This window comes from Cetorhinus maximus, chromosome 12, assembly GCF_964194155.1.
Source record: "Cetorhinus maximus chromosome 12, sCetMax3.hap1.1, whole genome shotgun sequence".
NCBI lineage: Eukaryota > Metazoa > Chordata > Chondrichthyes > Lamniformes > Cetorhinidae > Cetorhinus > Cetorhinus maximus.
In genome coordinates, this window is record NC_135890.1 from 108,316,009 (window position 1) to 108,334,525 (window position 18,517).

The following is an 18,517-nucleotide window of genomic DNA, read 5'->3' on the forward strand; positions in this document are numbered from 1 at the left end:
TGGAAAAACTCAGCAGGCCTGACGGCATCTGCGGAGAGGAACACAGTTAATGTTTCGAGTCCGTATGACTCTTCGACAGAACTAAGGAAAAATAGAAAAGAGGTGAAATATAAGCTGGTTTAAGGTGGGGGGGGGGCGTGGGACAGGTAGAGCTGGATAGAGGGCCAGTGATAGGTGGAGATAGACAAAAGATGTCATAGACAAAAGACAAAGAGGTGTTGAAGGTGGTGATATTATCTAAGGGATGTGCTAATAGGTGACATTAAGGGTAGAAAGCAGGACGAGCAAGGTACAGTTAGCCCTAGTGGGGGTGGGGTTGGGGGGAAGGAATCAAAATAGGCTAAAAGGTAGAGATAAAACAATGGATGGAAATACATTTAAAAATAATGGAAATAGGTGGGGAAAGAAAAATCTATATAAATTATTGGGAAAAAGGGGGATCGGAAAGGGGGTGGGGATGGAGGAGAGAGTTCATGATCTGAAATTGTTGAACTCAATATTCAGCCCAGAAGGCTGTAAAGTGCCTAGTCGGAAGATGAGGTGCTGCTGCTCCAATTTGCGTTGAGCTTCACTGGAACAATATAGCAGGCCAAAGACGGACATGTGGGCATGAGAGCAGGGTGGAGTGTTGAAATGGCAAGCGACAGGGAGGTCTGGGACATGCTTGCAGACAGACCGAAGGTATCCTGCAAATCGGTCACCCAATCTGCGTTTGGTCTCTCCAATGCAGAGGAAACTGCATTGGGAGCAGCGAACCTCTTTTCTATTTTTCCTTAGTTCTGTTGAAAAGTCCTACGGACTCGAAACATTAACTGTGCTCCTTTCCGCAGATGCTGTCAGACCTGCTGAGTTTTTCCAGGTATTTTTATTTTTGTTTTTAACAAAGTGAGTGTTGGCCCTATAGAAAGTGAGTTTGGAGAATTGATAATGGAAAACAAGGAAATAGTAGATGATTTGAAACCAGTATTTTGCATCAGCTTTCACAATAGAGGATACAAATAACATCTCAGAAGGAGCTATAAATCGGAAATGGAAGGAAGGGAGGAACTCGGGAAAATTACAGTCACCAGAGAAGTGGTACTGAGTAAATGTTGGAGCTGCGAGCTGACAAGTGCCCAGGCCCTGCTGGACTTCATCCTCGGCTCTTAAAAGAAGCGGCTAGTGAGATAGCAGATGCTTTGGTTTTAATTTTCTGAAACTCCCTAGATTCAGAGAAGGTCCCATTAGATTGGAAGATAGCAAATGTAACTCCATTATTCAAAAAGAGAGGTAGACAGCCAGAAACTACAGGCCAGTTGGCTTAACGTCTGTCATGGGAAAATGTTAGAAGCTATTATTAAAGAAGCTATAACAGGGCACTTGGGTAAGTTCAAAGTAATCAGGCAGATTTAACATGGTTTTGTGAAAGGGAAATCATGTTTAACCAACTTATTGGAGTTCTTTGAGGAAGTAATGTGCTGTGAATAAAGGGGAACCGGTGGATATACTATACTTAGATTTCCAGAAGACATTTGATAAAGTGCCACATAAAATGTTATTGTGGGAAAAAAAAGCTCATGGAAATCAGCATGGATAGAAGATTGGCAGGCTAACAGGAAGCAGAGAGCAGGCATAAATGAGTCTTTCTCAGGTTAGCAAGATGTAACGAATGGTGTGGGATCAGTGCTGGGAACTTCAACTGTTTACAATTTATTTAAATGACTTGGATGAGGGAACGGATGGGATAGTTGCCAAATTTGCTGATGACACAAAGATAGGTAGGAAAGTAAGTTGTGAAGAGGACATAAGGAGGCTGCAAAAAGATATAGATAGGTTAAGTGAGTGGGCAAAGATCTGGCAAATGGAGTATCATGTGGGAAAATGTGAAATCATCCATTCTGGCAGGAAGAATAAAAGAGAAACATATCTAAATGGTGAGAAGTTGCAGAGGGATCTGGGTGTCTTAGTGCATGAATTGCAAAAGACTAATGCAGGTACAGCAAGTAATTAGGAAAGCTAACAATGTTATCATTGATTGCAAGGAGAATTGAATACAAAAGTGGGGAGGTTATGCTTCAGTTATACAGAGCACAAGTGAGACCATATTTGGAGTATTGTACACCGTATTGGTCACCTTATTTAAGGAAGGATGTAAATGACATTGGAAGCCGTTCAGAGAAGGTTTACCAGACTAATATGGGTGGGTTGTCTTGTGAGAAAAGGTTGGCCAGACTAGGCTTGTACCTGCTGGAGTTTAGAAAAGTCAGAGGCGACTTGATTGAAACATGCAAGATTCTGAGGGGTCGTGACAGGGTGGATGTGGAGAGGATGTTTCCTCTTGGGAAAATCTAGAACTAGGAGTCACTGTTTAAAAATAATGGTCGCCCATTTAAAACAGATGAGGTGAAATTTTGTCTGAAGGTCATGAGTCTTTGGAACTCTCTTCCTGAAAAGGCGGTGGAAACAGAGTCTTTGAATATTTTTAAGGCAGAGGTGGATAGAGTTTTGGTAAGCAAGGGGGTGATAGGTTATCGAGGGTAGGTGGGATGCAGATTCGAGATTACTATCAGATCAGCCATGATCTTACTAAATGGTGGAGCAGGCTCAAGGGGCCGAATGGCCTACTCCTGCTCTGTGTTCATATCCTTATCCCTCCTCTTCCTCATCCACATGCTACCCTTTGGTGACATCATCCAAAGACAGAGCATTAGGTTCCACATGTATGCTGCAACACCCAGCTCTATCTTTTGTTGTGGATATCTAGTTCATAATTCATATGTTTTAGAATATAACTTTTAGGAATTAAAGGGTTAAATGTAAGATAGGGAAAAGCCTAGTTAATAAACTGATGATAAACCATAATGTAAAGGCAGATCAAACAAGCCGAGGTTTAATTAACCTGTGTTTATCTTACAAGGTCAGGACTGGAAGTGAATAAAAACTTAAACAATGGGTGGCCCATCTCTAGGCCTCTTAGTGGAACCAGGGAGTCTGGAGATAGGACAGTTACATACAACAGAAATATGTATTATTCATATGGGTTACAGAATCAGAGTTCTATTGAAGGTAAAATAATTCATTTACACTTCTGTTTGAGACCACCCCAAAGCATGCCATTTTGTCATAGAGATGTACTGTGGCGGGGTAGAAGGTCCTTTTGTCAAAGTTGAGTGTTAGCCAGAAAACAGGCAGTTGCAGTTTTGCCTTGGTGTAGATTGTATCTCACTAGATTGAGAGCGCCAGCAGGAGATGATTGTTAGTCAGGCCAGCACTTCTAAGCAGAGAAAATATTAACTTTGTCATTCACTGTACAGAATGGGGATGGAGCTCAAGCTCAGCTTGAGTTTTGCCTAGGGAAAAAGCAACTGGAAGATTTGCCTAGTTTGCAGCTAGCAGAAGAAATCTACAGTGGCCCTCAGAGTCTTGTGGCAGAAAGCAGTCAGCAGAGTTAGCTTGGAAGCTGTGAGAAGGCAGTTGGATATCTGCTGGCAACCAGAACAAAGAGCTGAGACTTCCACAGTCATGAGGTATTAAAAATTGGAGGATTACTTCGCCAAAAAGCTAATGGAAGGATCGCCATAAAATATTACCTCAGAAAATAACAGTAACATTGAAGAGAATTAAATTGAATTCTGGAGGGCTATGGCATATCTTGTGGGTTGGTACCAGGAAAAATTAATGAACCTTTAAGATTCTTGTAACATATAAGGAATCTCCTGTGGGGGGGGAATAATTAGAACTGAGTTTATAGCATGAGTCTTTACGAACTATAGTGTTAGGTTAATGGTGCTTACTGCTTCATTCCTTTTTATATACAGTAAAGTCCATTTTTGTTTAAAAATGTGAAATCTTGTGGCGTAGTTCTGTATGTTAATTACTAGGTTTGGATCTCTCTTTAAATGTTAATGATCCCTAATGGGATCATAACGTTTTCAATCACCACCTCTTGACTTTCCTACTACATCTCGATAGTCAGGCTGCTTGCCTGATGTCCAGTCTTGGATGAACTGGGTTTTCCTTAGATATTTGGAACACTGAAATTTTTTTTTCATTCATTGAACAGCATTGACCAATTAAAATTGTGATTGCTGGGAAGCAGTTCTGGAGATCAAAGGAAATTTTGCAATTGATGGGATTCTTCAAATACACAAATTAATGTTTTTCCTTTTGAAATATTTCCAACGTGCAAGGAATGCAGATGTCAGCATTTTTCCAGTTCTGCAAGTTTACAAATTGGAATGTGACTGACCTGCAAACTGAATATTGCAGAAATTCTGATTTTGACTCTGCAGACCTTGTACACTGCTCATATGCCTCCCGGAATAGATGGTATGACTACAATATAACTAGCTTTGCAGTGATTCTCATTCGGAAAGAAATGACATTGTTTCCACATGGTAAAAGTTGGCTCAGCAGGTTTGCAGTGAGTGCCTCAAAAACATCCAAAGGCATTTCATAGGAGCATTATAAAACAAAATATGGTACCAAGCCACATAAGATATTATTAGGTCCCTTGACCAAAAGCTTGATCAAAGAGGTAGGTTTTAATGGGTGTCGAGAGAAATACTGGTGAGGTAGGTTGAGTGTCAGCAGCAGACATGTGAAAACAAAGATTTATTCCTTAGCCTGTGCTAACCAGTCAGTTCAACCAGGGTACTAGTTGTCTAGGCTGGGCTAATCATTACATTGTTAACCCCATAGGGAATAAATACACTGTAGATACATTTTATCCAGCTGTTTATATATAAAAAAAATACTTGTCTGGAAGAAAGTGAAGTGTATTTTGTGTTTAACTTTGTGCAACTGACATCTGATGCCTATATAAGTTCTGTTTAAGAATCTGACCTACAGTTCAATGCATCATCACAGTTTGGTTTCATATATACATGATCAATTAATGACATTAATAGACTGCTTGGTTCCAGAACTAACCAGCTGGTACAGTTCCCCTTGCACATCAGAATGTAACTATATATCCATTAATTGTCCTGTGGAACTTCTGCAATGTTCATGTATTTGCCAGATTTAATTTTATTTGTGTTTAGTAAGGCCTGCATTTTAACTGTTGAACATTCAGTCAGCTATTGCATAGACTTTCAACAACAGAAACTTGCATTTATATAGCACCATTAATGTAAAAAATCCTAAGGCCCTTCCAGGAGCACTATCAACCAAACTTTTGACACTGAGCTACATATAGGTATTAGTACAGGTGATCAAAAGTTTGGTTTAAGAGGCATCTTAAAGGGGGAGAGGTTTAGAGAGAGAATTCAGAGCTTGGAGCCTAGGCAGCTAAAAGCACAGCTACTAATGTTGGGGAAGTACGAGAGATCAGAAATGGAGGAGCAGAGAGATCTCAGGATTGTAGGGCTGAAGGAGGTTTCAGAGAAAGGGTGGGCAGGATTAGGCCATGCAGGGTTTTGAGCACAAAGATAAGAAATTTAAATTCAAGATAATCTGGACCTGGAGCCAATGTAGGTCATCCAGCATAGCTGAACATATACCATTGCACACTGCGCATGCTTCCTTGAGGAACATCGTACTGGCACTGATGCAGCTGAAGTTTGCCAGGCTACATAACCTAAATAGTCACCGATTGTACATATTAATAAACCACTTTAAATCCAAATGTTTTTAAAGCAGCTGTTTAGATTACCAGTATGTGTTGAGTTAGTTGATCTCAGTTGCGCTGGCAGCAGGAGAGTTACAATTGTTCTCTGTCCTCGGGTCAGAGAAAATCAACCAAAGCTCCTATCTCTGGTCAGTATCCAGTTATCCTGGAATGAAGGAAAACGTGCACAAGGTGAAAATGGATTATTTCATATTGAGGGACATGGAAGGCAGTCTGCCAACATTCACTGGTTAAGTTGACCTCAGAATAGCACAATAGAAGCGATTGGGAGCCATGTAACCATGCATTATCATTAAGGGAGATTATGGGAAAGATAAAATTTTAAAGGCATAATTATCAACTTTTGTTCCAAGTAATTGAGCCTTGTACAGCCAGGAAAACAGTCTAGAAACTCCAAAAGGATTTGTTTGACAGTGCAAGCTGCTGTTAATCGCAGTGTTTGTGGAATTTTACTTTTTGTTACAGCCTCTTTTCTGATGTATTGTTCTGCATATTTAAAAATCTTTTTGTTACCCCATGTTTAGGAGTGAGGAGAAATGTCTGGTGCGTAGTGGCTTGGTGCAGCTCATGGACAGACTCTGTAGCCTGACTAGCCAGCGAGAAAGTAGCTCGAGTGAAAAACAGACCAGGAAACAGAAGGTAGCTACTATGGCCTGGGCTGCTTTCCAGGTACTAGCTAATCGCTGTGTGGAGTGGGAGAAAGAAGAAGGTGAGAGTTATTCATAAAAGTAACTTGCCTCTCTGCTCCCACCCTTCATTTGTTATGACCTTTGATCTACTAAAACCCTTGCTTAGCATTATTCATTAGTTCCTGACTGATTTTGTCTTTTTTGCACTGTTTGGCCTTGGTTTGTGTCCCGCACAATGTATCATGGCTTTTCACTTTGTGTCAGTTAAGATGAAACCTGAAGATTCCTGCTGGTTTTGTGAAAATATTCTGTGATTCAATGAGAAGTGTTCTTTGGTTAAAAAAAAAGTCAATGATCTCTTTCTGATAGCCCTGCTAGTAGTTTTACCTCAAATTCTTCCCTTTCCTCAACCTCAAAAAAGGGGTGTTGACCACTTCCTTGTAGTAAAGGCCAGTTTGCTTGTTCCCTATGTTCAATGTTGTCCATTTGGAGGTGAAGGGCTGCTTGTAACTTCAGTCTGTTTCCTACAATTGTAAGATCCCTTTTCTGTGTTCCGTGTTGGGCAACTGGCTAGAGGATGTCTTGTGAAAATTGTTCCTGTTCTGTGGAATGAAGAACTAACATTGAAGCTCTTTGCTGCTACAAGTGCTCCACCAATTGGTTGATTGTGGAACAGCATTGGGTTCTTCCATACTGTAGTTAAAGTACACTTTGATAAGTGGTTTTGTGAAGCACCCAGGGGACAACCGGTCATGTGGAAAGCAGTCAGGGCTATAGTTAAATATATAAGAATAAACAAGTAAATGTATGCCCACCAAACACAGTGTAAGCCAAGTTTCATAAAGTCAACTTATTTCACTTTGTCTTTTTATTATAGCTATCCCTCAAAAAAACTGAACCTGTGAGTTTTTCTTAAAATGGGTTTCCTTCAGTTCAAGATTAAAACTTTAGTTTTTGTGGGTCTTCAACTCGTTTTTGGCTTGGGATGTTGGGCCATTGTCCAATTGCGCTATGTTGAATTGGAAAGTTTGTGCAAGAGACTGGATTACTTATTACTACTAGTACCTTTAATGTGCATTTCATTTCCCCCAACCAGGTGTATCCACAAATGCAGTTCATTCTGGGTTAGCTCGCCAAGTGTCAAGCCTATTAACCAATCATCTTGCCCGTGCTACTGAGTGCTGTGGGAATCAAGCAGCAGGAAATGACGCGCTGCAGGATGTACTCAGCCTCCTAAATGATCTTTCCAGGTAGGGAATGTAACAGCACATTTAAGGAAACAGTTGATTAGGGGTGCAGTCAGTAAGGTCTGTGTACAGTTTGAAACTTTAGTGAATCTCAGGCACATAGCGATTTACAATATACAATATATTGATATTTCAAGCAGAGGCTATCTTGCCTGGAATATATTCTGCGTATATGACTTTTGTAAGCTAGTGAAGTAAATTTCTCAGTCACTTAATCATACACTTTATCTCTGATTTTTATTAGAAGTCAGATTGGTAAAGCAATCCTCAGCCAGCCTGCCTGCGTGTCAAAGCTCCTTTCATTGTTGCTAGACCAGCGACCATCCCCCAAGCTGGTACTCATTATCCTTCAACTCTGCCGTGCTGCCTTGCCTCTCATGAGTGTGGAAGATTGTGGGAATGTGGAACTGCCTCCATGGAGCTATTCTGTACCTTCCCTGGACAATGAACAGGATGATCCTGGTGACCCTGCTTCAAATATTGCATCACTTCTGTTAGCTAAGCTTGCTGATTATGTTGTACCAGGTAAGTTGCTGGCCAATGACTAGCAATGTACAGCTAAATTGGAAAGAGAACTTTTGCCACTTAATATTACTAATCTGCTTTCCCCCCTCCCAGCCCCAAACCATTTAAAACCTATCTACTTGTCCTTGCCTTGGATTTGGCAAGTGGGTTTCTCTTTCACTCCAAAAGTAATCAGTTCAACTCTTGGTCTTTCATCTTAAGGCAGTTTTTTGTATAACTATAAAACATGCAAACTACCATCCCTTTATGGTAAGAAATTATTCTATGAAAGCCGTTGGTTCCTGGTGTGTTTTTGGTTTGCAGGTGATGTGGACCATTGTATGTATATTTTTATATTGAAAGAACTGTTTTCAGGCAGCCATAACCTTCCGGCTCAAGGGCGATACTGTAGCAAGGTTAGGTGCTGAGGTCCAGGAGATTTCTGCACCGTCACTGAGAGAACAGAGCTGTTGAAAAATGACATTAGTGTCTGAAGCTGGTGTGGTACTATCATCGCCATGACTGGCACTTGTCCATGATTAGTGTTTTTTTTTAAATTAATTTTGTGGCTTAAGCCTAATGATTGCACAAGCATTTTCCTAAAGCTTTGGGAGTCGAAAAGGTGCTATTTACCTGAAACCAAGGGCTTAAGTTCTGTTTTTTTTTATCATTTGCCTCTCTTTAAGTCCTTCCCTGAAGGTATTGTCTTGCTGGTATCAGGTTTTTTTGGCATCAGCTCATCCAGTGCTCATAGTAGTGGTCATTCTTTGTTTTTGCGCCTAGACAGTTTAATGTTAGTAGGCTACTCCTCAAAAGGGGCATCAGAGCTGAGCCTTTTCCCATCCTGAGCTCCAATCCATACATGCAGACTCTGCAAGAGTTGACAAATTGTTGATCAGAGACAGACGTGGTGTTTTCTTCCCTCCACTAACCCAAATGTGCTGATGTATGGTATAGCAATCTTGTTGCTCCAACTGTGAACCACTAACAGCACAAACAAGTTTATTTATTGGGGTAACTATTAAGTTTCATGGTGGGAATTGTTGGTGTTAGTAAGATGTCAAAAACTGACTATGCACTGTCGTTGTAGAATTATTTGGTGGGGCTAGTCTTGAATAGTCTAAAGTGAGGAAATGGCACAATTAAATTTTTGCCTTGAGTGCTCACATAGCCTCAGTAGCCTAGTAGCAGGCAATCTGGCACTCCGACAGAGCAGTATTGGCCAGATCTGTTTGCTTCAGAACCTGAACATTTAACACTCTGTTCTCAGGATGTCAAACTGTGCTGTCTCCCAGCACATCAGAAGCTGGTTCTTCCTTTACAAAATCCAGCCCAAAGAACTCAATAAAAACAGAAAAAGACGGTGGAGAGGAAAGCGAGGCAATAGATGGTAAACTGTCGATCTTAATTCATAAACGTGAAGATCAGTCATCCCATGAAGTCCTTCAGCCATTACTCAGGTAGGTGCAGAAGAACTGTTCTCCTTTTTCCCCCACCTATTTCCCCCTCGACCTGAAGATGCTGGGTTATAATCCTACAGCACTGGCTTTTCTTTAACACCTCACCCTGGAGGTTTCATACCCCTAGGTTTTGTGTAAGCCTGGACAGGAAATGTCAGCAGGCTATTTGACCAGAGGTTGGGGCCTAGGATTGCAATGGATTCCAATCCTGTCCACACTCATGCAGTCCACCTGTGCAGACACCATTTTTGTCTGATTTAGCACAAATTGTGAATCAAAACATTAGAGCTTGAATGTCCATTATGTCACAACTCATATCCACACTCGCATGCTTTCCAGAATGAAACAGAAGTAGCAACCTTGCTTTTTTTCCCTCTTCGTAGCTCTGAGACTATTTGTTATGCCCCCAAAACACACTCGGCTCAGATTGGTTAACTTATGGACCATTAATTGAATCTGGAAGTTTCCTTGTTTATATAATTCAGATTCAAATTTAATCTGTGATTACCACTGAGCTGTTGGTGATAGTTCACTAAATTAGGACTGGTATATGAAAAGCCCTTTTTTTTGAAAACTTGGGGCTCAATCCAAAATTAGTCATGGGCTAAGCTGTATTTTCACTAGGAAGGTGGTACACTCCCTGAACAGTCTTAGAAATACTAGATGATCTTTCATGTCTATACAGAGTGATATAGCCCGTATCAGCTGAGGTGACGATACAATTGTGAAGTAAATGTCCAGTTGTGCTTTTATACAATTGCAATTTTCTACTTTGTAGTAGCTCAGAGGGACGTCCTTTCCGACTGGGCACAGGAGCCAATATGGAGAAAGTAGTGAAGATGGATCGGGATATGACTAAAGTAAGGAATTATGAGAATTTAAGCCCCATTCACAGAATTGTAAAAGACCTTGACGATTGTAACATCCTCAGCATAGACTGAGGATCGATCGTGGGGCCTTGAAGTCTCCATAGCTCAGTCTGCACTCAGCAAGACCTTTGACATCATAAAAATAAAACTTTTCTTTTAAGTATATGGACTGAAGCAAATCAGATCAGAGCAGTTGTATGCTGAAAGAAGTCACTGTTCTTCAACAGTATTTTAACTCCTTTTAACAAGCAAAATGGTTTCCCTTGTACAGTGCTCATAAATTCTTTCTACATATAAGAAATACAAGTTCCTTCTCTAAAACAAACTAGTTGCTATCCATGCCTTACATTCTGAATTTACGTGTTCTGTTTGAGTAATAAAGCCCAAAAAGTACTTTTGTTCTTCTTTTGATTGAAAAAGTTGAGAATTCATGCATTGTATAATCAAAAAATTGGGTAAATTTGTTATTGTTAAATTTAAATTATGATAAATAACTGTTCAATCTTTCAACTTGTCTGTGGAATGGATGTTTCTTGTTTTTTTTAAATTTGCTCGTGGGATATGGGCAACGCTGGCTAGGCCAGCATTTATTGCCCACCCTTAATTGCCCTTGTTCAGAGGGCATTTTTAAGAGTCAACCCACATTTAGAGTCAAACAGGTCTACAGCACAGAAAAAGGCCCTTCGGCCAATCGAGTCTGTGCCGGTCAAACAAGTACCTAACTATTCTAATCCCATTTTCCAGCACTAGGCCCATAGCCTTGTATGCCATGGCATCACAAGTGCACATCGAAATACTTCTTAAATGTTATGAGGGTTTCTGCCTCTACCACCCTTTCAGGCAGTGAGTTCCAGATTCCCACCACCATCTGGGTGAAAAAATTCTTTCTGTGGGTCCAGAGCCACATGTAGGTCAAACCAGGTGAGGACAGCAGATTTCCTTCCCTAAGGAGAATATTAGTGAACCAGATGGGTTTTTATGACAAGCGTCAGTGGTTTCATGGTCATCATTAGGCTTTTAATTCCGGATATTTATTGAATTCAAATTCCACCATCTGCTGCGGTCGGATTCGTACCCGGTCCCCCAGAGCATTACCCTGGGTCTCTGGATTACCAGTCCAGTGACAGTACCACTACGTCACCACCTACCCCTGAAATAGAATAGTAATTTAATGTTACAGTGACAAAATATGTCTGCTGGGGCACCCTAATGGTATCTTTGGTTTGCAGAGTGGGTACTGTGAAGTTATCACGGAAGAAGCAGTTGCAGCCTTACGCAAGGCTACCAAATGGGCGCAGTCAGGGCTTATTGTAAGTGTGGGACCACCAGTGGAGGCTGCCAGTCAGGAGGCTACCAGTGGACTGACAACTGGCGATAAGAAGAAGACAGCTCAGACATCCATCTGTAGAGAAAAAAATGCAGAACTTGCCAGGTATGAGATGGTGAGAGGGAAAGGAGAAATGATGATCAGATAATGAGGGAGTGTGCCCTTTCAGTGTGGAGGACAGTTAAACTGTTCAAGCTCTGCTATTGAAAAATATCATTGTCATATTCAATGAAAGCCAGTTACAGGACCAAGACCTGGAATACAGAACATCAGGCAGGTTGTAGAGGGGCCAAAATAAAACAAAAGTAGTAATCAGATGTCAAGGGTAGGATCAACGATCTGTTGTTTTTAGGTAGAAGAGGAAACTGAGGGATGAAAAAAAATATACAGTTTTAAGTTCCTGGAAATTAATTTAATGAGTTATAATAAAGATTAAAGTGTAGTTGTCCATCCTTGTACTGTCAACATTCCAATTGTCCTGGTTTCCTACATTGCAACAGTGGCTACATTTCTAAAGCTCTTACACAAAAGTAAAATACTCTGGAAATCTGAAATTAAAACAAAATGCTGGAAACACTCCACAGGTAAGGCAACTGTAGAGAAAGAAACAGTTAACATTTCAGATCGATGAAAGGTCATCAACCTGAAACTTTAATTCTGTTTCTCTGTGCACAGGTCCTGCTTGACCTTCTGAGTACTTCCATCTTTTTCTGTTTATATTTCAAAAGCACTTCATTGAGGCATCCTGTGGTTGTGAAAAGTGCCATATGCACGCAAGTTTTTTTTTCTTTTTGGTCTGAGATCAATTTGATCGGGGTCTAAGATGGACCAGGACAGCTTAGTCAATAGTGCTTGCAATGCACACTTATTTCTATAGCATTGATTTGAGAATTTGATGAGAGTTGAAGCAATAGATACGTTACTAAAAAGGGAGTGTGAGGGCATCTTTAAACTTGATGTTTCCTTTCCAGAATAATTTAAAACTGGAATATGTCTTGAGTCTTGGATGTTTTCCTTTGATTTTAATTTTTTTTGGCTTGAAAACATGACTCTTTTTGGCCTTTCCTCCCTGCAGAACAGACCCAGTCCGACCATTCATCAGTGGCCATGTGGCAAACAGCATGGCTGCAGAGGTGATTGCACTGCTGCACAACTTACTGATGGCTCCTGAGTTCAGCACTGCCCAGATTTGGACTACAACAGCAGAAAAGGTAAGCAAAGCAAAAAGCATGCTCGTAGGCCTTGTACTTCATTTGAAGAAAGAATTCTAACATTGTCTTCCAGATTTTTACTGTTGTTGATGCTTTGAGCCAGTGGATGATGGTTGTTGTGGACCCTCATCCTAGTAACTCTTCTAAAGTTTTTGTGATTTATGGCTTTTATGCAACAAATTCAGCAAAGTGATATACAATGAGGAAGGGCTGTGAAATTTGATTGTCTGCAAATATGTTTTGAGTTGGTAATTCAACAATAATATGCTTTAGTTTTGCAAAAATCATTTGAAATTGGTTTGAGAGTACCGAATTGGTGTTAATCTGCATATCCAATAGAATGTATCCATGTAGCCCTGGTTATTAGTTTTGGGTTAGGAAACTAGCAACAGCCTGGCTCCCTGTAATTTCGTTTTTCAGTAATATCTCCATTTTAGAATGGGTCGAAACTTGATTGGGTAATCAAATTAGATCAAACAAAAAATGCACCAGGTTGGACTAAGTATAGGAAGAATTTTAATTACCAGAGTTTATGTTCTTCCATAAGAGGGTTGTTAAGATGAATAATTAAATTGCTGCTGTATCTATATTCTTTTGTGGTGGCCTTTAAGCCATCTACAGCATTTTCGTGCAACTTGTGGTTCCGCCCACTACATCCATGTTCCCCCACAATGAGTTTCAATAAAGTTTTACTGTAGTTCTGACTCCTGATTTTAGAATGGAGTTGATGTTAGTTTTATATTAAGCCAGAATCCTCAATTTAGGTTTTCAATTCATTAAATGCCAGTTGTGTTGAAAAGATACTATCAATTCCAGTTACATGTAGGCACATGAGTGTTTGTACTCTTGTCGGCAGAAACAAACTAATTTGATGAGACTTTTGAAGCTCAGCTCAGTGTTGAGCAGCTTCAGCATGATTCTGTTGAGCCTCAGCGGGCATAGAAGAAGGGGATAGGATCAAGTTCTAGACCATGGGGTTTCTGGACGTGCAGGATACCAGTGCTGAGGTAAAGGTGTTCTCATTTATGACAACAGCTTTTCCGTCTGCATGTTCACTTCTGGTATGTAAATTTGCAACTCTTTGGACCGTTCCCATTGTTTATCTTTACGTTGTCCTCAGCAACATTATCTGCATACAGATTTTACATGTAAGTCAGTGATGTCCGGTTTCATCTCTCGACTGATGCTTCGCATTCAGCCATGACCAATGTGCTGGCATATTGGCTCAAAGTTTGGCCTTCTCTAGAAACACTCTGCCTCAGAATCTAATCCATTCTCTCCCTATTAGCCTGCAAACCTGCTCAACTAAGAGCTTCAACTTCCTCAGAGTCCATCACCAACACTGCTATTTCCATTTCCACAACATCACCTTACTTTAGCTGTCCCTGTATGTCATTACTGCTGAAATTTTCAACCATGCCTCATGCCACTTGTTACCCCCAAATTCAACATTCCCAATGCCCTGTTCACTGGCCTCGACCATTGCACTCAACACAAAATTCAACTCTTCCAAGAGTGCTGTCCACATCCTACTTGGCACAATCCATTCCTTCCATTCTATGGTCAGTGACAATGATCTCTCTTCCACACACAGGAACTCTCACTTCAAAAGCCCACCTAATTATTCATGATCACCTTCCGCAGCCCCACCACAACTCACCTCCATACCCTAATTATAAAATCTCTTGGAGTGTTTTGTTATGTTAAAGGTGTATAAATGCAAGGTTCCTTTTTAAATGCTACTGAAGTCTTGTTTTCCATCTTTCAGGTTCTGTCTCGAGCACTGATGTACATCCCTCAGCTTGGTAAATATGCAGAGAGTGTCTTGGAGAATGGAAGTAGCAGTGGGAGGAAGTTGGCAAAACTGCAGGCTATTGGTCGGCAGGCAGTGGCAGCACTTTGTGCTCTTGGGGGCTTCAAAGAGACCATTAAAATAGGATCTGAAGTGCAGGTAATCTGTCCACACATTTCTCTTGTGTATCCATGTGCAAAACCTTTGTTGTAAAATTAAATTTTAATGGAGATTATGCATCAAAACCACTTGTTTATTTGTGAGCACTTCCAGAAGTTCCTTTGCTATTTGAGAGTGATCGACGTCAGTAGTAAAGTGATTCATTTTACCAGAAATAACTGTTCTCTGAGCCTAGGATGTGTGGATGATCTATGGTATTTGGAGATATGGATTACAGGGCACTAAGGGCAATATCCCAAGTTGATAAGGCTGTTTCTAAAAATAAGTGGAATTCAAGACTTTATCTGAAGGGTTATAGATGATAATGGCCAAAATGTCAACATAAAAAATACAAAGCAGTGTATTTGTAAACTTGTATGAGGAAATACAGGTATGGAGGTTTGAAAAATTGGGTTGCCTTTTGTTGTAGGAACACTGATTGTGGGACAATATGATATGACACAGCACTACTTGTGTGCCAAACAGCATAAGCAGCAAATGATGGACAGAGCTAAGCGAACCACAGCCACTGAATCAGATCTAAGCTCTGCTGTCCTGCCGTATCCAGTCGTGAATGGTGGTAGACCATTCATAAATATTCACCTCCACAAATATCCCCATCCTCAGTGATGGGGGAGCCCAGCACATCAGTGCAGAAGATAAGGCTGAAGTATTTGCTACAATCTTCAGCCAGAGGTGCTGAGTGGATGATCCATCTCAGCCTCCTCCTGAGGCCCCAGCATCACAGATGCCAGTCTTCAACCAATTCAGTTCATTCCACGTGATAGCAAGAAACGGCTGAAGGCACTGGATAGTGCAAAGGCTATGGGCCCTGACAATATTCCGGCAATAGTACTAAAGACTTGTGCTCTAGAACTTGTCGTGCCCCTAGCCCAGCTATGTGGAAAATTGCCCAGGTATGTCCTGTACACAAAAAGCAGGACAAGTCTAACCCGCCCAATTACCAGCCCATCAGCCTACTCTCGATCATCAGTAAAATAATGGAAAGCGTCGTCAACAGTGCTATCATCCAGCACTTGCTTAACAATAACCTGCTCACTGGCAGCCAGTTTAGGTTTCACCAGGGCCACTGAGCTCCTGACCTCATTTCAGCCTTGGTTCAATCATAGACAAAAGAGCTGAATTCCCGAGGTGAGATGAGAGTAACTACCTTTGACATCAAGGCCGCATTTGACCGAGTGTGGCATCAAGGAGCCCTAGCAAAACTGGAGTCAATGGGAATCAGGGGGAAAACTCTCCACTGGTTGGAGTCATACCTAGCACAAAGGAAGATGGTTGTGGTTGTTGGAGATCGGTCACCTCCGTTCCAGGACATCACTGCAGGAGTTCCTCAGGGTAGTGTCCTCGGCCCAACCATCTTCAGCTGCTTCATCAATGACCTTCCTTCCATCATAAGGCCAGATGTGGGGATGTTCGCTGATGATTGCACAGTGTTTCGCACCATTCGCAACTCCTCTGATACTGAAGCAGTCCATGTCCAAATGCAGCAAGATCTGGATGATATCCAGACTTGGGCTGACAAGTGGCAAGTAACATTCGTGCCACACAAATGCCAGGCAATGACCATCTCCAACAAGAGAAAATCCAACCATCCCTCCATGACATCCAATGGCATTACCATCACTGAATCCTCCACTATCAACATCCTGGGGGTTTACCATTGACCAGAAACTGAACTGGTCTTGCCATTTTGTGGCTCCTGTAGGAATCATGCGACAAGTAACTCACCTCCCGACTCCCCAAAGCCTGTCCACTATCTACAAGCCACAAGTCAGGAATGTGATGAATACTCCCCACTTGCCTGGATGAGTGCAGCTCCCACAACACTCAAGAAGCTTGACACTGTCCAGGACAAAGCAGCCCGCTTGATTGGCACCACATCCACAAACAATCACTCCCTCCACCACTGACGCACAGTAGCAGCAGTGTGTACCATCTACAAGATGCTCTGCAGGAATTCACCATGGCTCCTTAGACAGCACCTTCCAAACCCACAACCATTACCATCTAGAAGGACAAGGGCAGCAGATGGATGGGAATACCACCACCTGCAAGTTTCCCTCCAAGCCACTCATCATCCTGACTTGGAAATATATTGCTGTTCCTTCATTGTCGCTGGGTCAAAATCCTGGAACTCCCTTCCTAACAGACCTTTGGGTGTATCTACATCACATGGACTGCAAAGTTTCAAGAAGGCAGCTCACGACCACTTTCTCAAAGGCAATTAGGGATGCGCAATAAATGCTGGCCTAGCCAGCGAAGCCCACATCCTGTGAATTAATTATAAAAAGTATTTAAAATTCCAAAAGGATGCATTTGTGTATGGAGGCAGATTTTTTTCCAGTGGTTGAAGCGTTAAGAATGAGGGGGCATAGAAACAAGATTAAATGTAAGAAATTTAGACCAGAGGTCAGGGGAAGTTAGTACACAATTGTGAGGCTGTAAAATTCACTTCCAGTCAATTAATGGTTGATACAGAAACTAGGTCAACTTACAATTTTAGATTAGATAGGTGAATGCAAGGTATCAGGGATATGGAACCAAGGCAGGTAAATAGTGTTGGGGTATGAATCAGCTATGATTTAATTGAATAGCAGAACAGGCCCAATGGACTGAATGGCCTGCTGTTCCTATGAAATAAAAGGGCTTGAAGGGATATATTGGAGCAGGGTTGCTAAATTTGATTTGGATTTGTTTGTGCGGGGGGATGGGGCCCAGTGCGAACATAAATTTTTGTGTTGCATGGCCTGTTTCTGTGCTATAAATTTCTACTCTTGTAAAATAAAGTTGGGAATAGAACATTTTTTTGTTTGCCTTAATCACTTAAAATGCACTTTAGCTTTTGGACATAAGTTAATGTTTTCTCTTAGGTTTCAGGGAAGGGGATATCTGGAAGCATTGGAGTGGTGATCTCTATTAATGAGCAAGAAGGTATTGCCACAGTCCGACTCCCTTTATCTGATTTTCGAAAGGCTTCCAAAGCATCAGACACGGTGACTGTTCCAATATCGAGACTATGCACACCACGATGTGAGGTTAGTTGCTTACAGACACCAGATGTGGAGTGAGACTGCTGATACAATGAAATGGCAACCATTTAAATCTGTGTTTCCCAAACCTTTTTCCCCTTTGACCCTATTTTATTGCTTCAAACTTGGTGCGACCCACAGTGAAAATTGGGGTGGGGTGAGGTAAAGTTTTTAAGCAGGATGGGAGTTCAGACAGCAGGGATACAGGCACAAGAGACAACTAAACACATTTTGGAAGCTCTGGAGTCAGCAATCGGGCCTCACAGCTCATTAGATTAGGCCGTGGCCACGGGCAAAAATAATTGTGCACATATAAAGGGGCCTTGCAGCCAATCCCTACCTGGACTGGCACATCTGAGTCTACTGCACAGTGGCAATTGCTGCCTCGGAGTTTGCATTTGGGAACCCCCTGGTTTAAGTTGTGTGAATATATTGATTTGGAAATAACCTATTCATTGTTTTGCTGTTGCATGGCTTCGACCAATGACTAATAATGCATTCTGGTGTGCTTTTGTGGTGCTTGCCTCCTGCTAAATACAAACTGGCCTGCCAGACTTTGTATGATATCCTGTATTTATATCTCGCATTGCAAGTTTTTACTGGTTTGTACTGAATGCTGCCGTCTCTGAGCAATATTGCTAGGGACCACATTCTTTAA

At 41.4% G+C, this 18,517-nt stretch overlaps 1 protein-coding gene and 1 long non-coding RNA gene across 2 annotated transcripts in view; one reads left to right on the forward strand and one right to left on the reverse strand.

Annotated features, from left to right (window-relative positions):
- The window catches only part of LOC144687829 (uncharacterized), a 701,476-nt gene that overhangs the window by 662,602 nt on the left and 20,357 nt on the right, over nt 1–18,517 (reverse strand). The window lies entirely within an intron of this gene.
- Nucleotides 1–18,517, forward strand: part of hectd4 (HECT domain E3 ubiquitin protein ligase 4) — a 287,263-nt gene that overhangs the window by 175,658 nt on the left and 93,088 nt on the right. The window contains exons 34-42 of the mRNA XM_078554314.1: nt 6,136–6,320; nt 7,337–7,490; nt 7,732–8,012; nt 9,262–9,451; nt 10,230–10,311; nt 11,550–11,752; nt 12,723–12,858; nt 14,627–14,809; nt 17,701–17,865. Of these exons, the coding sequence (XP_078410440.1) occupies nt 6,136–6,320; nt 7,337–7,490; nt 7,732–8,012; nt 9,262–9,451; nt 10,230–10,311; nt 11,550–11,752; nt 12,723–12,858; nt 14,627–14,809; nt 17,701–17,865 (1,579 nt within the window). The remainder of the gene's footprint in view (nt 1–6,135; nt 6,321–7,336; nt 7,491–7,731; nt 8,013–9,261; nt 9,452–10,229; nt 10,312–11,549; nt 11,753–12,722; nt 12,859–14,626; nt 14,810–17,700; nt 17,866–18,517) is intronic.